Source organism: Pararge aegeria, chromosome 24 (genome assembly GCF_905163445.1).
Source record: "Pararge aegeria chromosome 24, ilParAegt1.1, whole genome shotgun sequence".
Lineage (NCBI taxonomy): Eukaryota > Metazoa > Arthropoda > Insecta > Lepidoptera > Nymphalidae > Pararge > Pararge aegeria.
The window spans coordinates 3,815,985-3,843,106 of NC_053203.1; the positions used below are offsets into that span (position 1 = coordinate 3,815,985).

Consider the following 27,122-nt stretch of genomic DNA (forward strand, 5'->3'; position numbering starts at 1 on the left):
CTCATCATTGCTTTCTAACGGGCATGATTGTCGTCAAGCGCTGGCCTATCGTTAATAAAAAAAAAATGACTGATGAATATTTTTATGAATACTCCATAGACAATGTAGGGAAGATATTAAGGAGACGCAGGGTTTCCCTGTGCCAACATCACCCTTTCGACCGAACCGGATAGACCCGCAGGAACGACAAGTCGATACTTGCGGTACCGCGTTGACAGCAGGAGACTGCCGCACGTACAAGTTTAAAACCTTTTGCACCGAAATACTCCATTCTTCTAGATCGATTGCAGAACAATACTAACGAGGCCTCTCTCCCCTTTTATAAGTAACTAGCGTACCCAACCCGCTTCGCCGGGCTAGATTTTGCTTTATTTTATTTAAACAATAAACTTACATCATTAAATTTTTAATGTAAGTCTCATAGTATATTGAATCATTTATTTCTATCCGTATTCATTCTCTTCTATTCCCTTCTCGAGCGGGTGAAGATCATTATCTACACCAAAGTACATCCAATAATAGAATATCATCATAGTAAATAAAAGCTATATTTGACAGTTTGACTGTTCAAAAATAGGAGTACTCCGATCGTCACCAAACTTTACAGGATTACTCGCCAGGTCAATCCGGAGATTCCTTGAAAGTTTCATTAAAATCGGTCCAGCCGTTTCGGAGCCTATACGGAACATACCCACACACTTTCTCTTTTATATAGGTATATAGATATACATAAATACTTGGAATATACAGATAAACACCCAGACACTGAAAAACATTCATGATTTATTTTCCAGTTTTGGGAATCGAACCCACAGCCTCGGACTCAGAAAGCAAGGTCGCTGCCCACAGGGCCAATCAGCCGTCGAAAGTCTGTATGAAAATATTTTACTTTTCAGACTTTATTCGGCTGAAGATCATACATACTGTTGCGCTGTTTTTAGATAAAGTTTTTTTAGGAAAAATTAGGTTTTTTTTTCATTTTGTTACAGCACTTGTAATAGAAACATTTAACGCTTGCTCCAGTTCCGTACCCAGAATCGCACAGAATGCTAAATTCAGCGTTGGCTTTAGCGGTAGAGCGGTAACAAACCGCGACCTACGATCGGTTTTACCGAATTTTCAACATAGCTTCAATAAATAAAATCACGCAGCGATAAACAATATACAAAATGAAACCACAGACGAGCCGGAGTGCAATTTTACCTTACATACAATCTACTTTATGGTGCACCAAGTAAACCAACATGCAATTAGTGTTAACGTAAACTTGATTTCTGCCCTTGCCCCCTTAGTTTAATAGCGTGTACAGAATTCTTAGTATAAAAATATAAACATTCAGCCATAATTGCATGCAGTGTATTATTGTGTCGATAAACAGTGAAAACGCCTATTATTTTATGTATAATATACATAAATAAATAGCAATATACATATAAACACCCAGACACTGAAAAACATTCATGCTCATCACACAAAATTTTTCCAGTAGTGGGAATCGAACCCACGGCCTTGGACTCAGAAAGCAGGGTCGCTGTAAGCTGCGCCAATAGGCCAGCAAGTACCTTTGCACAATTTTTTGAAGAGTGGCAACCCTAGGATTCAAGAAAGCAAAGTAAAGAGCAAAGTTAGATTGAAAGGCGCCGCAGTCAGGACGTGCCGGAACGATGGGAAAGCAACGACTAGAATTCCGGACACGTTTCCTAGTTAAACCTTGATAAACAAACGAACAGATATTTTTGTCATATCGACCTCTCCGGCGGAGTTGTGAGCTCTGACTTTGAAGTGGGAGATCCTCGGTTCGATCCCCAGTAAGTTAAATTTGGGAATTTATAATTTAGAATTCTAGGCAAAATTATGTGACTTATTGGTTGATAAATGCTATTACTCGGTAAGAGAGTTCTTGGATAATAAAATATAATTTATTTAGGTACTAATTTTATTTAGATGTTATTTTTTTATTGACATTCCATGATTATAAATTTATTATTCCATACAGTAAAATTTTTTTTTAGTTATTATACGTAAATGAATTTGTGTACATAAAGATTTGCATGTCATAGATTTTGACTAAACATGCATACCCACAATGTTTATGCAAATAAAATAATTGAATAATGTTTCTTAGGTTTTGTCTGCTTGGAGACTTCGGCCAAGGCTAGTTACCACCCAATTAACATTTATTACCTTTATACAACTTTCTGAAGAGTGGCAACCCTAGGATTCAAGAAAGCAAAGTAAAGAGCAAAGTTAGATTGAAAGGCGCCGCAGTCAGGACGTGCCGGAACGATGGGAAAGCAACGACTAGAATTCCGGACACGTTTCCTAGTTAAACCTTGATAAACAAACGAACAGATATTTTTGTCATATCGACCTCTCCGGCGGAGTTGTGAGCTCTGACTTTGAAGTGGGAGATCCTCGGTTCGATCCCCAGTAAGTTAAATTTGGGAATTTATAATTTAGAATTCTAGGCAAAATTATGTGACTTATTGGTTGATAAATGCTATTACTTGGTAAGAGAGTTCTTGGATAATAAAATATAATTTATTTAGGTACTAATTTGATTTAGATGTTATTTTTTTATTGACATTCCATGATTATAAATTTATTATTCCATACAGTAAAAATTTTTTTTAGTTATTATACATAAATGAATTTGTGTAAATAAAGATTTGCATGTCATAGATTTTGACTAAACATGCATACCCACAATGTTTATGCAAATAAAATAATTGAATAATGTTTCTTAGGTTTTGTCTGCTTGGAGACTTCGGCCAAGGCTAGTTACCACCCAATTAACATTTATTACCTTTATACAACTTTCTGAAGAGTGGCAACCCTAGGATTCAAGAAAGCAAAGTAAAGAGCAAAGTTAGATTGAAAGGCGCCGCAGTCAGGACGTGCCGGAACGATGGGAAAGCGACGACTTGAATTCCGGACAGGTTTGGAGGGGTTGATATTAAATTGAGAAAGATTTCTCACAAGTTTGCTTTAAGGCCGCTCTCCCAAGAAAAGGTTTACAAAGCGTGTCATTGAAGCTACTTTTTGGCGGCTTAAAAATTTAAAAATTGACAAACATTTCTTCTGAGTTAGTCTAACCTACCTAATTGGAAATTTAGTGTTTTCTTTATTATTCTAAATTAATGTTAGACCCTTGACCGCAATCTCACCTACTGGTAAGTGATGATGCTAAAATAGTTCAGGGCTAACCGGTTAGGGGTGCTATGGCGCTTAGATTAAACTTATACACCTAAACGCGACATCGTACCGGAACGCTAAATCGCTTAGCTGCACGTCTTTATCGGTAACTAACCATTAAGAACGATATTTTAAGACAAGGCCTTTATTAAATTCAAAATTCATAAATTAATTTTAATAAATTAATTCTATAAAAAAATATATTTCCAGAGACCGCTTATGGTCTTCTAAGTTTGAAAACAATAATTATAAATCTACAAGATAATATGGCTTTGGTTGCTCTCGACTAATATAATAATAAAAAGATAAAATCATCAAATCAACTCTATATGTTCAGTTATAACGGTGCGAGTTCTTCCGCCAAGCTCCAGCAACTATTCTTCCACCACGCTACTTCAATACGGTTTGGCGGGCTTTAACAATTCATTTCATATGTCATAAACCTAGATCGGAATTTTAAGCTGCTCTCCGAAACACGTGGGTTGAAACACAATTTTTTTATAAAAAAAAATACCACAATTATTAGTATTACTGAATTATTCGGTATATATATATATATATAGGCCTGACCGAGGATTCGAATCTAGAACCTATTGGTGCGTAATTTGACATGACTTCCTGTATAAGTATTTTACTACTAATTATTTATTGGCTTTAAAGGTATCTTATATACTTCTGAATAATGTTAATGTGTGAGTTATTTTTAAGTCTTTAATTTTTTTTTTCTGAATTTTTTTTTAATCAAATTTATGTTTTCTACGCCTTGTCAATGCTTTTTGCAGTTGAAAGTGACGTGCATATTATTTTGTGTGTGTATTATTTAAAAACGTGTGTAATATATATGTTGTTACTGCTCTTGATAAATAAATATATCAACATGTCAGGTGGACTATTCTTTTACTACTACTATTATAAATTCACGACTAAATATTACGAGCATTATGAATGCAGTCATTTGAATTACTGGTTTTTCCATCTCTCACCCAGCAAACAACAACGGATTGATTGTACCTACTGAGTTGCTTTTCATTTTTATTGAAGTTGTTCACTTAATTCCGAAAAATACATTTAGGGCATCGCATGCTGCGATGCGCATCGGAGGACTGCGCTAGGCTAGTTCAACTTTGCTTGCGCGCCGACACTGCCAATGAGTATACAAACCCTCACTATAAAATCATTTTACATAATGCACAACAAAATTCTATTCTATTGTATTCTATTCTAATGCTGGACGTATTTTATTTGTATTATTGATACTATTTGTAGGGAATTGTGCCGTGTGGTGACGGCAGATCAGAATACAATAGTCACCATCCCTTCTCTTCCCGCGGGCGTCGGTCCAAGCGACTGAGGGAATATAAAGGAGAACGGGCAGCAGGTTCCTCTATGCAGTGGCGTGCACAGGTGTTTTGACCAGGATATGCATAATGAAGGCATGAAATGGAAAAATCCTTCTCCATTATAAGGTATAAATTTTTTTTTAGGGTAGGCAGTGCTTTTCTGCATTTTTAAAGTGTAAGCTACTGCCTCTGTGCTACTATTACATCTACTGCGATCACAATTTCGTCTGCCCAGTGTGGTGTTTATGGTTCAGTAGTGGACTGTTATACGCTTTTGACGTAGGGAATAAGTGCTACCCTACCTACCGTAAACGCGTGTGAAGCCACAGGCAGTGCTACTATATTAATAATAATATTCATTTCCAAAATGTAACGCCACACTTTACACCACATAATACTGCCATACGTATAACTTAAGATGCGAGAATTATACGTAATTATGTAAATAAGTAAGCCGTGCGGCCCCCGGCACCCCACCACCCAAGGCGAACCCCCTTTCGCGAAAACCAGCGATATTATAACTTTGTGCGCCTTCTAGTTTCAACTGTGGAGGTGGACTTTGTTAATTCATATTCATACTAAATTACCATCTTCCTATAATATTTTTAGTTTTAATTTCATTTTTATTATATATATACACTAGCGGACCCCAGCGCTATCTGTCGGGCTGATTTGTGAATCTAAACCATCCAGGGTGCCACCCAAACGCATACCGAAAAATTTATTTAAATCGGTCCGGCCGTTTAGGAGGAGTTCAGTGACATACACACGCACACAAGAAATATATATATAAAGATACAAACAGTTGCGTGCATAGAGGGTGTGCACAGGGTATGCTGATGATATAAAATTAGGAAATTCTCCAGCACGACTTATAAATATTTAAGGGTAGGAATCTTATAACTCTTACAATTCCTATCCTTAGGTTTTTATAATTCGTACTGGAGAATTTCTTCATTTTATATCACCTGCATACCCTGTGCATACCCTCTATGCACGCCACTGTATACAAATCAGATGGTATAGTCTGTGAATACCATCGCCTATAACAACACTGCACAGGGCATGCCAGAATCGAGTCCTGTAACGTGCCGCACTGGGTCTATAAAACTGAGGCGAACATTTTAAGACTTATGTGCCTATAATTACACCGGCTTCTACACCCTTATTTAACACAGCATTGCAACAATGCTGGTTTGTCGCAGAAATAAGCATGGCGTTTGTACTTACCCGGACAAGCTCTGAGCCCTGCACAAGGGTCGGAGGTAGCAATAAAGCTTACCCACCATACCAAAAAAAAGGGAATCTGTATGGTGTAATTTATAATTTGCTAGCTGTTGCCCGCGACTTTGTCTGCGTTTGATTTTGTTTTTAATGTATTCAGTATCGCTAAGCCTCATATTATATCATAGCCATAGTAGTATATATATATAACATGTGACTGTCAATTAATTATAGACAAATAATTTGCAATAAAATGAAATTGCGACTATAATTAAAGATCTAAGCTATGCTATCTCTTAAGTTGGTCCAGACTGCTCACGGTGTGCCAATTTAATTTAAAATCGGTTAAGTAGTTTAGGAGTCCATCGCGGACAAACATCGAGACAGGAGATTTATATAATATATTAAGATTTATTCCTTATACTCCACACCCAACAGATGTTTGGCAATGAATGGTAAGACAAGATGTTGTCTTAACAATTATTCATTATAAAGTCAACATATCCTGAGGATGCTCCGGTTTCGGAGCGAAACATGCGTAAGCAATGTACCCTACATTGCTGAAGAACTGTTTGGTCTGGAATATGAGGATTGAAGAAATTATATATTACACCATACAGATTCTCCTGCTTTTCGCGGAGTATAGCAAATTAAGTTTAATTTTCATAACATATCTTGGATTTCCGCAAAGTAACGCCACGCCTGCTTCTATCCAATATTACGTTGTTTTACAAATCCCGTGGGAACCGTTGGTTTTCCTGGGATCGAAACCTAACTGCAACATCAGAATCCTTGTCTATACCGTGTAAACAATAACTCTGTTCTAAGAAGTACCTAAGCAGCGCCATCTTGAATCTCATCTGACGTCGTTACTTACGTGCCACGTAATGTATTAAAATATTATACGTATCTATACACTTATAGACAACTTTGCTCGGCGGTATTAATCAAAAAATATAATTAAAGATTAATGCCGAAAAGTTCACGGTCCCATAATTATTATTTAACAACCTGCATGTTTAAGGATATTATGGCGCTTAAAAGTTACATCGTAATTAACAAGTGAGATCAGAAAATTAAATTAATTAAAAATAAATATATATATATACTACGACAATAAACACATCGCAATCTAGCCCCAAAGTAAGCGTAACTTGTGTTATGGGTACTAAGATAGCTGATGAAATTTTTATGAATATAATACACATAAATACTTATAATACCTATACAGATAAACACCCAGACACTGAAAAACATCCATGTTCATCAGACAAACATTTTACAGTTGTGGGAATCGAACCCACAGCCTTGGTCTCAGAAAGCATGGTCACTGCCCACTGCGCCAACCGGCTGTCATGCGAAATAGATACCTACTGAAGCTGTAAGCACCTAAGAAACCAAACTGGTACATCAGAATCCTTCTCCATACTTGCAATACCGCAATAACACTGTTCTAAGAAGTACTCAAGCGGCGCCATCTTGAATCTCATCCCGCGTCGTTACTTACGTGCCGCGTAATGTATTAAAATATTATACGTACCTATACACTTATAGCTAACTTTGCTCGGCGGTTTTGTTCCTGAAGATTAATGCCGGGAAGTTGGCGCGGAATCTCTATCTATTGTTACATTTGGCTTATTGGCTCAAACTGAACAACTTACATAGCACTTAATTTCATCCCGATTTCAGACGACCGATTGGCGCAGTGGGCAGCGACCCTGCTATCTGAGTCCAAGGCCGTGGGTTCGATTCCCACAACTGGAAAATGTTTGTGTGATGAACATGAATGTTTTTCAGTGTCTGGGTGTGTATATGTATATTATAAGTATTTATGTATGTTATTCATAAAAATATTCATCAGTCACCTTAGTACCCATAACACAAGCTACGCTTACATTGGGGCCAGATGGCGATGTGCGTTATATATTTATTTATTTACCTATTATTATTTATCCCACCTACAACTAACAAACAAAGATACATAGGAGCTTCACTAAATTATACAGAATTAAAAAAAATACGTTTATTATAATATAACAGCAGTTTTTTTTTATTCCGCTACAAGTTATATCCCCTCGTGGTAAGTGATGATGCAGTCTAAGATGGTAGCGGGCTAACCTGGTAGGGAGTATGATAGATAGGTTTCTACGCGACATCGCACCGGAACACTAAATCGCTTAGCGGCACGTCTAGCCACGGCCAAAGCCACCCACCAGACCAGACTAGAGAAAGTTCAGAAACTATAAATTCCCAAATCACCCCTGCCGGGAATCGAACCCGTGACCTCCTGCTTAATTCATTACGCTCACCATTGCGCCAGGCAGGTCGCTGAACGCAAGCAGCACAGAACCGTGGAATTTGAAACTCTCTACAAAAGACCAGCAGTGACCAGCAGACAGACGTCTATCGTTTGATAAATAATAATAAACAAATAAATATACTACGACAATACACACATCGCCACCTAGCCTCAAAGTAAGCGTAGCTTGTGTTATGGGTACTAAGATGCCTGATGAATATTGTTATGAATTACTAGCGTACCCAGCCCGCTTCGCCGGGCTTGATTTTGCTTTGTTTTATTTAAACAATAAACATACATCATTAAAATTTTAATTTAAGTCTCATAATATATAAAATCATTTATTTCTCTACGTAATCATTCTCTTCTATTCTCTTCTCGAGCGGGTGAAGATCATTATCTACACCCATGTACACCCAACAATAGAATATCATCATAGTAAATAAAAGCTGTATTTGACAGTTTGACTGTTCAAAAATAGGAGTGCTCCGATCGTCACCAAACTTTACAGGATTACTCGCCAGGTCAATCCGGAGATTCCCTGAAAGTTTCATTGAAATCGGTCCAGCCGTTTCGGAGCCTATACGGAAAATACCCACACACTTCCTCTTTTATATATATAGATATACATAAATACTTAGAATATACATATAAACACCCAGACACTGAAAACATTCATGCTCATCACACAAAAATTTTTTTAGTGGGAATCGAACCCACGGCCTTGGGCTCAGAAAGCAGGGTCGCTGCAAGCTGCGCAATCGGCCGTCTATATCGGTTGATATGATGATGATGGTGATTTCTATAGCTCTTTGTCTGTACACCACATCAAGCATATAAAAGAAGAAACATGGGGAAAGAAGTAAGAACAAAAGGCCAATAAAGAATATAAATAGGTTGTTATTTATTAATTTATAAGTAACATAATATTGTCTATAAAATTAACAAAACTTTTTTTCCTTACATGTCTTAGTGTATTTTAAAAATAGAATAAAAACTAGTGCATTAATAAATACTAAAAAAAGTTTTTTTTAAATATTTTTTAATAAATTTAAAACATTTTTTGTATTGTTACGGAAAGGTTGTGTTTGCATAATAAGACAAGTGAGGAAAAAAGTTTATAAGACCAATCATTCTCTCAATTGGCGTACATTATTGATATATCAATAATTTTGATGGCGTAGTAGAAGTGTAGAAACCTTGTGATATAATAAAAAAAAGTTTTAAATACTACAAGCTAGCCCTTGACTGCGATCTCGCCTGGTGTTAAGTGATTATGCAGTCTAAGATGGGAGCGGACTAACTTATTAGGGGATAGCAGTTATATTAAACTCATAGCTACCCTTAATAGAAATCGTACCGGAACGCTGAATCTCTAGGCGGCACATGTTTGTTGGCAGGGTGGTAATTGGTAACTAACCACGGCTGAATCTACACACCACCAGAGAATTTAGAAATTCATCGAACACAGGACCTCGTGCTTATAACAACAGCACTCACCGCTGCGCCAGAGGTCGTCCAAAATATAAAGTAATAATAATAAAGTAAAAACTAACATTATTAATAAATCTAAATTAATAGGTAGATACATAAGAACTATATTAATTGCAAACTATTTAATCACTATATTATAACTATGGATTTAAATACATATACTGTCAATTTTAGTATTGGTAACCTATGATCTATTTTTCCTTACTAATTCTCGCATAAAGGCGCTAGTGACGTCATATGCATACCAGTGTTCCTGGTAGATGAACTAATAGCTGCGTGATATGCATCGATATACTATCGATTTTATTCAATGCGGGACCTCTCACTTAAATCCATACAGCGCTAGGGATTTCATGAAATTTAGCCATAAGATAACGGGGAAACAAACACAACTATCATAGTGTCCAAAAAGATTTGGCAAAAAAAGCCGCCTTTACCAAGCAACTTTGCTTTGTCGACTAGCCAACGAGTTTGGTGTGTTAGATTAGGTTAGGTTAGTACAAAATAATCGTGCAAAATAAACACCTGCGATTTCTCATTTCTATATCTACACTTGTTTCTAAATTCACTTAAGGCTGTGCATTTTTGACGTTGCTCGTTTTTTGTGCATCGCATTTCTAAGCACACTAGACGTGATACCCTCTTCTAATAAATCGGCAATTTGACTCAGCTCCTTACAGGAATTCGGTACATTGTTACCCTCAACGCATAAGTTAACTAAGCCTTTCGGCCTTCTATCGAACAACTTCTGATACAAGAGGACGCTTAATAACTTCTTCAAAGATATATACGATAAATTGTTGTAAGCCAAATTCAAAAAGGCAACTGTATTATTGCCGTGACAGTACTTAATACCATATTTTACTGTAGTATTGGCCACGCCAAACGGATCGTTGAATTCTCCGAGTTTTTCTTCAACCATGTTCAAAGCTTTATCGTACAATAGATAGTCTAAATTTGGATTACTCTTCGAATCACCCAAAGATTTCAGAGAACTCTCCTTTCCCAAATTGCCTTTTTTCACACTTGGAACCGCTGAAATGGGTCTAAAAACCTTTCTTTTTGATTTACCATCTCTTTTATCATACTCACCAGATCTCAATTCCTTTATCATATAATTTATCATGATTCTCTTTTCTTTCAAATAATGCATGTGTCTTCTGTTTTCTCTAATAATTTCATCTTCGGTTAAAGAGAATTCCATTAAACTATTTAGTATCAGACTTACTCCATCATCTGTCAGATTATTATCTGCTAAACTTATATAGCTTAGTTTCCGATTAGATCGGAGAGCATCTGCCAAAAACACTATTCCCTTATCAGTGATCCTATTTGATGCTAGGATGAGAACTGTCAGCAATTCAGAAGCTGGTGAAGGAAATATCAACTTCTTAGAAATGTTCTCCATAACTGTATCGTTGATTTTACATCTTGCAAGTGAGAGATAGCGTATCTTATTCCCGCCTTCGAGCAGAAGATCATAATTTGCTTCTGGGAAAAAGGAATTGTCTAAACATATCTCAGTTATGTTAGTGATGTTTAGAAATTTATCCATTTCGTAAATAGTATGCTTATCCATGCCACTGTTTATTGTAAGCCTCGTGAGATTGTTTTGATATTTGATACAAAGTGCTATGATTTTTAATAAAAGACAAGGGATTTGACGGTTCTTATCGAATTTTATCTCAACTAGGTTGCCAAAAGGGTCACAGTACGCTGATATATAGATTTTATTGTGACCGTTCTTGTTTTCGGGCAAGCCATTCGGTGAACTTTCTTTTCCATCGGTAGATCCGAGCTCGTTACGGGAAACATTCTGCTTCGTGGTGCGGTTCTTTTTATCTTTGTGCCCTAATGCTAAGCCGAAGTATTCATCTGTAAACATATTTCAATGCACTCGTTTTAAAAACAGTATTATTTTAAAGCACTGCTAGTATATATCACAAGAAAAAAAGACCAGTTCAATAATATAAAGCTCAACATGCTGTTATCCACAAAAATCCAAGAAAGCTGTACGTTGTAATTTATAGATCCGTAATTGTTTACACCTTAACCAATTATCCAAAATACATCAATTGTAATTAAGAGCATCTCTTTATATTTCACTGCTGGACGGTTTCCCATAATCAATACGCTGGGCAGATGGGTTGGGGTTTGCAATAGATGCTAATAGACGCACAGAGGACGCTTCTGCGTGTTCTCCGTTTCATTCCCTTAATCGTCTCGGTATGACACGCGTGGGAAGACGATTTGTTAAAACGTATTCTAGCTTTTGTTATGTTTACTAGGATGACTTAGTACACACACATAACACAAGCTACGCTTACTTTGGGGCTAGATAGCGATGTATGTATTGTCTTATTGTCTTATATTTATATAGATATTTTAATCTGCCTTTATAACTAGTGTAATATATATCTAAAAGGCTTTACACGTATACAGAGTATATTTTGAAAGATTTGTTGTCGATCGCGGATTAAGATTAGTGTTGACAAAAAAGTTACATCAGTTTTTAAAAATCTCTTACTTTGCAGGACTTTGGCGATGACAATCGTGCTATCCATCTGGAACTGATTACAAGCCCAGGGTAGGAAGTTAATGAAGTCATTTGGACTTGGACGATTCTCTCCGTTAGCGATGAGACTATCCATAATTTTATTATTGTTTTAGTCCTCTTCTTGAATTCCCTTGCACCTTTAGCGAATCTATGAGAAAGGGGATGTAAGTGGATATATAGAACAATAAGTAGGTTTATTTTGATATAAAAAAAATATCTGGTGTAAATAAATGTTGATTTTTAAATAGCTCTACCTACTATTTGAATAATAGCTATCAAATAGTGACAGCTTACTTGTTTGATACTATGAATGAAATAAATGTGACGTCAAAGAGGATATAAACAGATCTGTTTAAAGTATTTTGTATAAGGAACATTGTAGATAAACATTTTATCTACTCCCATGCTTCTCAATAAAAGATTCTAAAACAGTTAGCTTACTTTGTAATACCCAATGTCATAGTAACCATTTATAAGTGTTATAATGTAATTCAGTTCCTTTTCTTGTTCGATTCTGCGCAAAGGGTTTACTTAACAGGCAGGCACATTCTTACTGCTCGATGCGTGGTAGCTCGTGGTAGTATGCGTGGAAATTCAAACAATTTCAAAAAATTGCAAACTGTCATTTTGAGCGTTTAACAAAGATAGAGCCGCGCGCCGTAAAAAAAATAGGATTCGAATCCCCGCCATAATTAATCGATATTTTTGTTTTTTTTCTTTTTTTTAAAATGAGGTATTCCAGTTTCAGAGAGTACACCCCCAGTAATTTTAAGCGCTGCAAAAGACATTCCATATGACGAATATAATAAAAATATAGTAGGTACATCGGGATCGGCACCATCCAAAATAGAACATGTTCAAGTGACTTTGAATAATTGCACTACACGAAATGGTTATTACTACTTAAATAAATTATTATTTTATTAAAACTTAGATTGTTTGAATATACGTACTTGATAGTCAATAAAAGATCATATTACGTCACTAGGACTGGCTGTATTAATGTTAGCAGTGAGGTAACTGTCTCAGAATCTTTTATATTATAGGAGTAGATAAAGTCATGTGTAACTGTTGAATTAGGTTTAGTCAGGAAATTAAACACCCATTTGATACTATCATCATCATTTGGCTTTGCTTCGTGAAATATAAAACCGCATTCGTAATAAATCTACACCCGAGTTGTGATACCCCTTAAACAGTTGCATAAATAACTATTATATGTCAATCGCATACTTTTGGCTTTGATACCCGTATAATATCATTCTAAATAAGTCAGAGTTATCTACGTGATCAAGTCAAGATGATGAGACTTACAAATAACCTATGTGCAGCAGTGAACTGATGATGATGATGATGATGAAATAAGTTAGTAGGTACACGTGTTTCTAGATATTGTAAGTCTAATGTCAAAGTAGGGTGAGCGAGTAGAAGTCTCATTTGTAATATATGTATTTTAAAATTTGTGAGTCTAAGCGTAATGTTTATATCCTCCTTGGCGTTACCTATTTATTTTTTCTTTGACCTGTAAAATACTGCTGACCCAATTTTCTAATTCCGGAAATTTACTAAAGACGTTAAGTACATTTTTAGCCCTACCCCCTAGTTAGTGTAAACAATATGCTGCCCACTAGGCCACCAAGGTTTATCTTAGCCCAATGAAGACAACATCCAAATTATGAGAAAACCATGAAACAAAGTTTTGTTTTTGGCTACAAATACAAGCTAAGGCATCGTTAAAAATATGCTCAAGGAAGCTCTAAGTCCCTCGCTACTTACTCCGCTACAACAAATCAGTTCCAGCAAAATTCCTCGGCGCGAGGGGGCTGCGGGCGGAGGGAGCGCGTCGATATTCGCGCGGAAGCCATCTTAAAATATAACTCCCACCCCTCTCGCCTCCTTAGACGCTGCTTTTTCAACCGCGCGTCAGGGCACTCAACATTTGGTTTGAAACAACAAAACAATTTTATTTTTATTCTATTTTTTTTATACCTTCCTTAGGAGCAGGTTTTGCAATTTTTAGGTAAATAAAAATCATGGAACTCGCGTCATCGTCATCGAACGCTTTCCATGAGCTATATGTACCTATACTGTGTTTATATTTGACGGCCAATTGGCGTAGTGGGCAGCGGCCCTGCTTTCTGAGTCATGGCTGTGGGTTCGATTCCCGCAACTGCAAAATGTTTGTGTGAATAAATGTTTTTTGGGTGTTTATGTATATTATTCATAAAAACATTCATCAGTACCCATAACACAAGCTACGCTTACTTTGGAACTAGATGACGATGTGTGTATTGTCGTAGTATTTTTATTTATTTGTATATTTATACCTATGTATACTTTTTGGAGAAAAAATAAGTGTGACTCTTTGTATACATGTGTATATACTTTGTATGTAAAAGAAACCCCATATTCATGTCTTACAACGTTTAATCGTTTTAGTATCTCCATTTTATGACCTTCCTTTTTGCTCTGTGTTCCTGTCATTAAGAATTCCTACTCCAACTTGTACCGACCACAGATTACTCATAATTTTGATTAGTCTGAACGAAGATACCTTTTTACTAACCAAATACAGATACACACAAAAGCAGATTTGCTACCACTGTATGTACCTACATAGGTTTAGTTTTAATCGGTAGTCCCACATTTTTTATTTACTTCTCTGGAGGTATATATGCTCTAGTAAAAGAGAATATAGAGGCAATTATTATGTATATAGAGCCGTGTGGTTTATAACACGGCTTCCCTTTCAAGGGTACCGAGATCCGTACCCGACGCGCACTATTAATTTTTCAGAGTTATTTGCGTTTTAACCGATCTATTAACACTTGGTGACACCTGCATGCAAAAGAGCCTTCGCAGGCCGACAAAATTAGCTTCTTCGAGCCCTAGGGCTCAAACTCTTCCACGCAGAGCTTCATTTTTAGGTACGCCAACAAGCCCGCGTTATGCTGTTAGAATTATTAGGGTTATACTCCAAAAAAAAAAATTAGGCATTCGATCGGCGATTTAGCGATGCCTAGGTTAAGATAAACGGGCAAAAGTGTCTGACTCTAGCCTGAATGACCTCATTGTCAAATCTATAGCTGGACTTTACTTTACTTACAAAACTGGGCGCACGCGTTGACGTCGCATAGATCTGTCGAATGTTTTGTCTGGTTCCCATCTGGTGCTTTGGCCGTGGCTGGTTACCACCCTACCGACAAAGACGTGCCGCTAAGCGATTTAGTGTTCCGTTCTGTGTGCATAATACATAAAAAATATTTAGGTACGTATTAAATTCTTTACTGTGATAGTTTTCCTTATCAAAAAGAAAACAAAAATCAGGTTTTTTTTTTTTTTAAAAGCAAAATATAAAAAACTATATTTAATTCAAATCTTAGTTTGGTTTTGCGTGGAAATTGCAAATATAATTTTATGAAATCATGTACTTACCTATGTACATTACCTTCCTCTGAATTACTAATAAATAACCAATGTGTGTCCCAAAACATGAAACATTTTAGAAGGTCTAGCACCTTACAGTAAAATATATTTAGTGTATAACGTATTAAACCATAATCATCAACCAAAAGGTAATAAATTATAACGTAACGAAGTTGTGGAATATCTTCAAACCGTACGTCTCGCGAGATTTTCTTCTATTGTCATATATCACAATAATTATGGCTCTCTATTATCTTTTATATTTAACTTAGTTTAATGAAGCCCACAGAGACTTGAAATTATATAAGACATGTTTAAATACATATACTACCTACATTTTAGTAGTTACGTTAACAAACTTAAGCCATCTTAAACATACTCGACTTACTTTGCAACCATAAATCTTATAACTTGAAGATAATAAATTTCTTGCCAACTTTGCTGTACCGGCTGAATCAATACGGTATTAACTCACACATGGGCAGCCTCACGCCTACGGTTGCAACGTAAAAACTATTGAAATGAAAATATAAGCGCACACATACTTATTTTACGGCGAATGCACCCACACTACTGTGTGTCAGGTGTGTACATGAACCGCGCCCCCACCACCCCCGCCCGGCCGCCCGTGCGCCTTAGACGTTGGCTTTTTACATGGGTACAAGCAACCGCTCAGGGGTTTGCAACACTTGGTCGTTCAAATAATGCATATTTAATTTCAGAAGTCGGTAATTATTCGTTGGTTTTTAGCCGTTGTTTATTATGGAGAATTAAGGGGTGGTTTTAGTAGTTGGAAAGGAAGATTTCTGAATTAACAAAATCATACAGTTTGTCGGTTTGGTTAGGCTAGGCAAAGATCGTTGAGGGCTTTGATGTATGTAACACTAGTAGCTTAAGTTTTATTTTATAAATTTAGTCATCACCATCATCTTACTACAATGAAATAAATTACATTAACGCATCAAATATGTCTATTAGATTTAATAGAGTTTCGGTTTTCAAAAGACCCGTACATTTTTTGAACGCAAAACTTAACAATTGTAGCAACTAGATAACTATTCTTTAACTACAACTTGTTATTTCCAATAAAACTGGTATCCGTTTAAAAAACGTTGAGAAAATCTGTATTTAAACTTGAAAAGGAAATAATGACCGATCACGTTTTTACCCTATATTTTTTGGAACCGGTTCAATACAAATCTAATCTCGATTTCGTTATCGGCTTGAGATTGTGACTAGAACCCATCCCATTCAATATTTACTGGTTTCTTTAATGCTATAATAGCGAAGTCGTGTTGTACTGTGGGAACTTGATAAAGTTGAAAATTTGAAGTCCTTTAAATATCTTGAACCTGTTGTATGAGGTGATAGTTTGAAATCTAGTTTACGTGAACAAGTTCTACGCTTACGAGTGATGTTTTATTGTCATTCGTAAAGAATTAAAATGTGTACTTACCCCTTTCTTTACGCGATTTCACACGATGTAGCATTTTAATCACATTTGAAATCATTATCAAGTTACAAATTTTTATTATGTGAGTTTTGGTGAAACTATATTTTTAAAAAATTACCTACGTGGATCATATTTTTATTATTTAAACTATAAATCTATCACCTTTTTTATTTTATTTTTAATGCTTAGAGAAAAAAAATTGTATCGAACAATTTCTTTATTATTTTGTTGCAACACATAGCTAAGTATATTAATGATATATAAATATATATATGAAATGCCTTCCTTGCGTTTAGAAATTTCCATTTTTCTAATAACATCATCCACCCACAACTCATAAAAAAACATCTATATCCCATGAACAGCAGACAACCGATAAGTGCTTCTTTACACAAACTTGTCTCCCCTAATTTAATATACAGACACCAACAGGTTTGTAAAAAAGAGTTTATTCCCACGAATTACTTATACTCACTTGAACCAGTTTATTTTCTTGAGGGTGTCTTTCTTATACGCAAATCTAAATAGGGTAAGTATAAAACCTGTTTTATGTGTGCAAGTGGATTTAACAGGTGAATTCGTGGGGTTGGGAATTGAATAGATACATATTAGGTGTCAGTCATCGTTTTGCTTTCTTCGAATAGTATCACGTTTAGAATAAGTTTGGAAAAATGTATGCTGTGATTTTTTTTAAGTTAGATAAACAGTGAATTTTGACAGTGTTAAATAAGCTAAACTTATGTTAACGTAAATATTTCTTGTCTTTTAAAAAATTAAAACTCATCACTTGGGCCTGACTTTATATGGCATTGGAATGCATGCATCTTGCAAGGCTATCAATTTTCATGGCACAAATTATGGTAAAGAATGTGTGCGTACGTTCTGTTGAAATCATAGGAATAAAAGGATATTAGAATATCTTAGACTAAAACTAGTTAGTATCATAGCTGTATTATTATGCATAAGTATTTAGTAGCGATGTAATAAAAGCTATGGGTAAATAGGTATTGTTATTTTAAAATTCTTAAACCATCTTAATCCAATTTCCGCAACAAAAATTAAAATTCATAGTTCATACCAACACGTAAGCATAGCAATACTAATCAGACATTTAATTATAAATCCGGCATGAATTCTTAACAGACTAGACATGTTAAAATTTCACTTCCCCCAGCTAAACTACGCCATAGGCGTATCGCCGCGGCCCCATCTCGCTGTCTTTCTAAGGGGACCGCATAAAATAGTTATAAAGGGGTGGGGAGCTACTTAACCGTTTTTAGGAGACACCCCGCCCGGCGCAGAAACACCCCACTACTTCAGCCCACTTCCTGCTCCCCCTTCCTTTTCACCCGGCGGCCCCTCGTGCCGTATAACTATTCGTATATTTTTAAGTGAAATTCTTACGAGGGTTGGCGATACCTGGCTATTGCGGTTCTTATTGGTGTGTATTGTTTTTGTAGTGGTGAGGGGATTTTAAATTTCGAATTCAGGTCAGGCGATTTAGTTTTAATTTCGTGCCTACTTTCGCCCGGAAAATGGAAAATGGTTTTCATTTTGCGATGCGACCAGCGTTGTGTTATTGTGTTCTGAATTAACTACGGGGCTTGTTTTATCAGAATTTTACCTCCTTGACTATTAAAGTAGCTATAAACCATGAAGTTTTTTACAGGTAAAGTTACATTTAACTAGGTAGCTATGCCTCGAGGTTTAGTTATATAAAATTGTGTCGGGACTCGTGCCTTTCAACAACGTCAATAACAAAATTTTGAGGTTTTTTTTTTCATTTCTATATTTAACTAGCTTTCCTTGGCTTTTTAATTCTCATTAATTAATTTAATTTAATTTAACTAATAAAATTCTACACGATTCAACCAAAGGTTGTTTGTTGGTCATCAAGCAATAAGGCCGCCTTTACGCATAAACGTATTATATAAAAACGGTGTATAATTTTTTTGATACGTACAATTTTTTTTTTAATTGAGACCGAGTAAGTACGTTTTTTTTCACTCTTTATTTAGTTATCTTTAAGAAGTAGGAATAGATCGTTTGAAATAGTTTTTTATCCCACAATTTCAAATATATTACACATACAATTTTGCGATCACAATCTTTATATATATATTTCTTGTGTGCGTGTGTATGTCACTGAACTCCTCCTAGACGGCTGGACCGATTTATATTATTTTTTTTTGTGTGAATTCAAGAGGATTCGACAATGGTTTAGATTCACAATTTGGTCCACTGGAAAATTCTTAAAAAAAAATTATCCGCGGTACGAAGTTCGCCGGGATAGCTAGTACATTATATATTTTATGTTATTGAAATGATGTAAGATTAGCATTCCACCAATCCGCACTGGACCATCGTGGTGGACTACGGCCTTAACCGCTTCTCATTGTGGGAGGAGACCCGTGCTCTGTAGTGGACCGGTAATGGGTAGATGTCATGATGGTGATAAAGATTACCATTCAAATATTTTTTTAGTAGGTATTGTTTTAAAATTTTTGTTACAGTAATATTTAATCAGGTTTTAAATACGGCCACTTGGAAAATAGGTATCCCTAGTTAGTGATATGTTTTGAAGAACTCCCTGGCGCTACGGTAATTAGTAGATAGTTACTCATCTTTATATCTATATATATATATATATATATATATATACACATATACAGCACAAATATCAAATATATAAATATATTTCGAGCACAAAAGATCCTGGAGGGTCGAAGTGCATCCCCTGAAGCGGGCCTCATTACAAGATAGTGAGATATATATATACACATAACTACTGGTTATAGCCATTTCACGTAATAGGTTAAATGCCCACAGACACTACGTTATGAAACTTGCTTTTGAACAAGAACAATAAATGCTTAGTCTATAAAAGCGTTTCAGGAAGAGGGCAACGTAATCTTGTTAAGCGAGAGGGCCTCTCGACCGGAAGGTATCTATTTACTACAGGAAATATGCTTTAAAGATGCTGTAAACTAAATTATTAGTCAGGTAGGTATGGATTTAATACAACTGAGATTGCAGTCCAGGGCTAACTTGTAGTGGTAGCATAAATATTAATAATAAACGTCACATAGTAGTTATTAAATAATAAATAATCTCACGCATATTAATTCATGAATTAATTATAATAATTAAGTATTCTATAATAACAAACAAATAAAATTTTACGGCCGACTGGCGCAGTGGGCAGTGACCCTGCTTTCTGAGTCCTAGGCCGTGGGTTCGATTCCCACAACTGGAAAATGTTTGTGTGATGAACATTATTGTTTTTCAGTGCTGAGTGTTTATCTGTATATTAAAAGTATTTATATGTATTATGTTCATAAAAATATTCAACAGCTATCTGTGTATTGTCGTAGAATATTTATTTATTTATTTATAAAGTAAATTTTCACAATATTTTTATTTCCGAGAATTCAATATAATATAAAGCCTTTTCAACAAGCCAAGTCTTCACTTTTTTCATGAGTAAATTATCATTTGGTACTTTTCTTATACTACCTGGTATCCTATTAAAAACTTCTGGACCCATGTTGCTAAAATCTTTGTGGTGGTGTGTTTTTAAGGCCACAAAGATTAAAGTAATAGTGTACTAGATTAGTAAGTAAGTAGATATATAGTATTTTAGATAAAAGTCTATTAGGGTACCGTAAGTAACAAAGACGTTCAACTTTGTCTGTGTGAAAGACCTTTAACTAAGCTAATTTAACTATTAGATATGTCTCTCCTAGCTAAAGAAGTGTTTATACCTACTCTTGTAGTACGCCAATATAGTTTGTTCATGTAAGTTTTTTTTTTTTATTTCTTACATACTTTATGAACCATCTTTCAACACCATTTCCACCTTTTTATCGGCTTCGCACGCTCAGGTTGCCTTTAAAAGATCAAGGGATAAGGCCGCCTTTGCACCCTAGCACTAAGTACTGGCACTGGTTTGTTTTGTTGCAATAAAGTTCCCACGTGATAAATGTATTTTTTTTATTAATTCGCAATACTGACAATCAACTGCATACCTACTCTATTGTAAAATTTGGCATGTGTATACAATTGTGCCTTTTCGGTTTATACATATGGCTGCTGTAGACAGCTAAAAAAAACTAAAATTGTAAAAGGGTAAAACAAAAAACAGTTCGAAAATAGAAATGAAAACTCTAAAATACTAGATATCGCTGATATACTTTCAAGGAAGTAATTTGCGAGAAATTGCAATCATTACATAACACTGTATGTGACTAAATATAAATATATATATATAGGTATATATATATATATAATATATGATATATATATACATAAATACACATATACGAAAAACATAATTATAATGACAAATAGATGCCAAAATGAATGTTACTCAATAGAAATATAATATTAAGATCTGTATTAGTACCATATTTTTCGAAATAAAATTTTATTAATTGATTGATTAGATCTGGCTTTTGGCAAACAAAATTTCTTACGGTATTCTGTATATATAAGCTAGTAAATAAACACATAGATTCTACCTACATACTTTTAGTTTTCTCTTTTACCGGCAGTCCCAAAAACCCCGCATGTTTTTTTTTATTATGTGTGCTTTGATTGCTAAAAGACGCCTGGACCTGGAGTTTTTTTTAAAGTATTTACTTTCCAGGTCCTATAGCCAGGTCAGGATCTGTTGAAATGAAGTGAATCTTGAAGAGATCGAGGGAATTTTTGATTAAGTAAAACAGTTTACCACGAATGGTTATCGGAACTACGCAATAATAAGAATTTCACGAGTTGCGATATGAATTTGCTAAGCTATCTAAGCTCATCATAACAAAGGAGACCTACCGGGACCTACCGGGAGAACTCTTCAACAATGAACATCTTTGTATCAGAAAAGCAATATTCCGTAGATACTTACATTATATAAATTAAAAACGCAAAGAAATATTTTTTTAAGAGCAAAATTAAAAAACGCATGTAGTTAAAAGTACACTAATAAAAATTGCAAGATTTCTTATACTATATTCTAAACCAACCCGCGAAGCGTTTTTTTTTTAAATGTAAGGGAGGGATGATGCAGGTAGCCTTACCTGTAAGGGGTATGGCAATTATATTAACTCCATATTCCTCAATCGTTTTCTACGAAGCACGCATCGTACCAGGAAACCTAAATATCTTGGCGCCGATTTTGATGGCATCTAGCAACGACCGAAGTCTCCCAGCCTGGAATACATCTAATTTCGATGCTATAAAGGTTAGTAGGGTGACACCTATATCAAATAGTTCTACAGCACACTCCAAAATCCTGTAGAATGCATTCGCGAGGAAAACAGCGCGAAGTAAATAGGCAATAGGTAAATAAAGACTTCGGTACATAGAGACGCGAAGATTCGCAGTAAATATGTATGTATGTATACGCCGCGGAGGAACGCGCCAAGGTAAAATTTTAGGGGGGATGCGACACCTACGCTAACGAGGTAGTAACTGAAAATTTCTAAGCAATTTCTGAAGGCTCACTTTTTACGTGAGACTTCTTCAAGTATGCCGTGAGGTATTCTTTGTGGGCAACGTTTAAGAAATAGAATAAAAGACGTAGAAAACTATTTTGTAAAAAATATTTAAGAAAATGTACTTGAAAAGATAAAACTGTACTATCGCATAGTAAAAGGTATTATTTAGCTATTTTATTTGATGTAACACCTCTCTGCGTTGTTGCAAAACAGGTTAAAATGTGGGAATACTGGTTATTTTTCCTTAAAGAAATAAATATATAAACATAACATATATTACGACAATACACATCGACAAAATATCTTATTAAATTAAAATATCTTAATAGATCCTTCTGAACAATTTATGTACAAGAGCATACAAACAGTAGTACCTAGTCAGCATACATTTTTGTGTTTTTCTAAATAACTCCTGTAAATAACGTATCTTAGTACCTAATGTTTACTTTGGGGGTATCTAACCCTATTCTAATGGAATGAAAAAAATAAATTTGTAAGGAATAACTACCGTGTTAGTTGCGCAGTCTGTGATTCTCAAGCCTACTGTTTTGAGTAGGAAGATTAAAAAAAAGTGTTTAATAGATATTATTGAAGAAGGTTCCTTTACAATCGAAATAAAAAGCAAAGTACTTGTCAGCCTCAACGATTACGGTATTAAAGGTATTTGTAAAGCAAGCCATACTAAAAAATCGCTGAGAACTGCTTAATTCGCATAAGCCAGTCATAAAAAATACTATGTCCGAAAAAATACTATTTTTTAGTAGATTATTCTCTTGCAAAATTGAATAATTATTGTCAAAATTATGATTTTGAAAAGAGCAACTGCTGAATTCCTTGCCGGCTTCTTCTCTGTAGAGTCTGTCTTCCGGACCGGTGCTAAAGTTTCTACAAACAGATAGACTTAACGTTTCAAAAATGCTTATATTAGGCATACTTAAAAAAATGTATTTTGAATTTGAATTTAACGTCTAACCTTACTATAATAACGTCTAACCTTACTTAAATTTTGAATAAAAGTTAGCTAGAGCTCTAACAAGTTTATGGCAATTTTATAAAAAAAATACTTCCGTCTAATTCTCAAGTATTTGCCAACGACCATACCACGTTCAATACACTGGTTCTCGTAATTAATTTTGAATTTTAATTTAACGTTTAAACTTATTAAATTTTTTTAACTATCTATATCAAAGCTGGTTCTAACAAATTGTTGGTAAGTTAAGAAAAAAACTTCTGCCTTATGCCCAATTATTTTGAGTTTGTTTCCTTGGTAATTCATTTCTTTCTATTTAAAGTTAAATCTATTATGTTTTTATACCTGTGGGCCAGCTTATAACTTGAAATAAAAATTTAAAAAAAACTTTTCCTCACTGCTTTTCCCTTAAAAAAACAGAACAAAAACCCATAACGCCTTTTCACCTTTCTCATCTTAAAGCGTTTGTGTCTTGATACAGCATATAAGTCGATCGCGAGGGTGGTTTTTACATTCCCCTCAAGTTCACCCACCCTTCCGCGAACCACCCTCCGCTGTGCCAACACCCACCCTATTTGTACCCCTATTTTATCACAGCTAAAGCTTATTTTCCCATAAGCTTTTCCTAAGACGTTAGCACCCCCTTTTCCCGGGCTTGGGGTGTAATCTTAATATTAATATCGTCTTGGGAAGCCTTATATGATGAAGTTTTATGTTGATATGTGTTGGTAGATTGCTGTGCGGGATTACGTAGGCGCTTTATGAGATATTGGGTAGATAAAAGACTTAGTAAGTTGGTATTATAGGGGTAGGTAACGATTTCGAGAGGGTATTCCCGCTTTATTATCATCCTTTGTTTTTCAACTCACTCGGGAATCGAACTCTGGACCCCAAGATTGTTGGGATTTAACGAATAAGCAGTGGCATATATACCGACCCAAAAGCACTGCCTGCCTTTTTGTAATAATAATTATTGACGTACCGTCGATAGTTATAGGAAAACCATATTAACATATTAACAGAGCAACACTTCGAAAGGTATGCAAGAAACACGTCCTATAAATATAATATTATAACATAAAGATTAGCTGTGATAGCCCAGTGGGTAGGACTTCGACTTCACTTTCGAGGGGGCGAGTTCGAATCCCGGCACGCAACTCTTTTTTTTTATTCCACTACAAGTGAGCCCTTGACTGCAATTGTATTGATTTATTTATACTCTTTATTTGCACATAAATAAAAATACAGAAGAATTTTAAAAAAAAACCTAACCTTAACCTGTTCGGGAGTAGGGGAGACAGGGGCTTGTTGTAACGGGGGTAAGTAGTAACAGCTTAATAACTCGGCAAATTTCATAAATTTTGTTTTGTTTCTGAACTCAATGTGCTCTATAAGATACCGCCTACGAGTAAGAGCATCCAGTACAGAGTGCAAGGCCGCCGTGACCGATTTTGAGCAGTAGTACTGTTTCTTGCCTGTTAACCTAAAAAATATATATGTCCGTAAAATTTGATTTCAAGGTCATACTGAGTCTAATTGAAGAAAAAATCTATTTATTTTTGTTATCCGTTTATTAATCTATTGCTAGATAGTACTTTCATATAACTGAAGCAAATAAAAATGTTATTATGTCTATGTAATGTCGGTTTGGGGCTTGTTGTAACAAAATTTAGGGTCAAGTTGTAACCTATTACAAAAGCAAACAAATCCTGAGGCTGCAGCATTGTATGAGCTCTGTCATGTGCCGTTGTTAAGATACATAAAAAAAGAACAGTTTATACCCCCAAAAGGTTTCCACGCGAACACTAAACGAAACGTCTTTGTCGGTAGGGTGGTAACTAGCCACGACCAAAGCAGACCAGAGAAAATTCAGAAATTATAAATTCCCAAAATGCCCCTGCCGGGAATCGAACCTGGGACCTTCTACTTAAATTCACAACGGTCACCGCTGCGCCAGCGAGGTCGTCACTTAAACTTTTTTAAGTTATGTGCGTTTCAGCAAACTAAGTATCTATTGGTTCAACGGAAAACATCGTGAGGAAACCTGCATACCTGAGAGTTCTCCATAATGTTCTCAACAGCGTGTGAAGTCTCACCAACCTGTACTTGGCCAGCGTGGTAGGCTAGCCCTAAACCCTTCGTTCAGCACGGCTAGCATGGCAGGAGACAATTATATCCCCGGAGAATAAATCTCCCGCAGCTTTATCAACTCTCAAAGAACTGGCGTACAATTGGAAATCATCATCATCATCATATCAACCGATAGACGCCCACTGCTGGACATAGGTCTTCTGTAGGGAGTTCCAAATTCCACGGTTTTGTGCCGCTTGGATCCAGCGGCTACCTGCGACGCGCTTAATGTCGTCTGTCCACCTCGTTGGGGGTCGACCAACGCTGCGCTTACCAGTTTGGGGCTGCCATTCCAGCAATTGGAAATAATATCCAAATAGTATAAGTGTTATTGACGGCCGATTGGCGCAGTTTTCAGCGACCCTGCTTTCTGAGCCCAAGGCCGTGTGTTCGATTCCCACTACTGGAAAATGTTTGTGTGATGTTTTTCAGTGTCCGGGTGTTTATATGTATATTCTAAGTATTTATGTGTATTCATAAAAATATTCATCAGTCATCTTAGTACCCATAACACAAGCTACGCTTACTTTGGGGCTAGATGGCGATGTGTGTATTGTCGTAGTATATTTATTTATATTATTTATTTATTTATTGTTATAATAAACAGGGTTAAACTTCTATTACTCCATGTTTCCGTGCTTTAGCAGGTTGGACCGTTATTATTTATTTATTTATAGTCTCTATTTGAACACAAAAAATACAGAAAAAGAATAACAAAAAACACAGTCAGAAGCAGTATACAAAAGGCGGCCTTATCGCTTAGTAGCGATCTCTGCCAGGCAACCTTAGCAAAAGATGAATTATTTTATGTATTAAATTATTTTAAATAGTTTATTTTAGGTTATATTTATAAAACAATTATTTGACTTGTGTTATTAATTTTTAAAACATATTATACGTGCATATGCAGTAGTGATTAAAGATAGATATTACAATTAATTAAAAATTACAATAAAATAAATAAATATTTAAATTCTTTATTTGTACACCACTACACAGTTGGGAAAATAAAGGAGGAATAGAGATAAACACAAAAACTGGAGTAGAATACAAAAGGCGGCCTTATCGCTTAACTCTGCCAGGCAACCTTAGGATTAGGACAACAAGAGCGAATATTCCTTGTCTGGGGATATAATCGGGGGATCGAATTTTTGTCCCCTGCCTGTGCTAACCTTGCTGAGCCGAGACCCGCGCCCTGTAGTGGGCCGGTAAATTGTGATTCGTGTAATGCAGGTCGTAAATATTGTCATTTTTTTTTCTTTTAAGCTGTGAATTCTTAACGTTTTAAACTTCTATGTAGATTATTATTCTACTCGTTTAGCAGCATTCGATGCCTCGGGAATAATGTTTGTATGGGTAATTTAAGAAGGAAAGCCAGTAACTAGTTTTACCACGCACAGTCGGTATAACGTTACCTACTGTGTAAAAACGCATCTAGTACAGCGAGGTTACTATACATTTGATGAATTCCTCAATGACAAGGTAGATTGGAAGCAGCCAGCCTCGCTCTCATCTCCCGCAAGATAGAGAAGTGATTGT

General features: G+C 35.6%; 1 protein-coding gene across 1 annotated transcript; it reads right to left on the reverse strand.

Moving 5' to 3' along the window:
• Positions 1-10,103: 10,103 nt before the first annotated feature.
• Positions 10,104-12,312, reverse strand: LOC120634634. Its single transcript, XM_039905367.1, has 2 exons — positions 12,080-12,312; positions 10,104-11,427 (listed from the first exon to the last, which is right to left on the reverse strand). The coding sequence occupies exons 1-2, from the start codon at positions 12,201-12,203 to the stop codon at positions 10,118-10,120; spliced, it is 1,434 nt and encodes a 477-aa protein (XP_039761301.1). The 5' UTR covers positions 12,204-12,312; the 3' UTR covers positions 10,104-10,117.
• Between the last annotated feature and the right edge of the window lie 14,810 nt (positions 12,313-27,122).

Coding starts and splice junctions, on each gene's coding strand:
- LOC120634634 (XM_039905367.1), bottom strand. CDS start 12,203: ATGGATAGTCTCATCGCTAACGGAGAGAATCGTCCAAGTCCAAATGAC. Junction 11,428..12,079: donor CATCGCCAAAGTCCTGCAAA/GTAAGAGATTTT, acceptor ATATGTTTACAG/ATGAATACTTCGGCTTAGCA.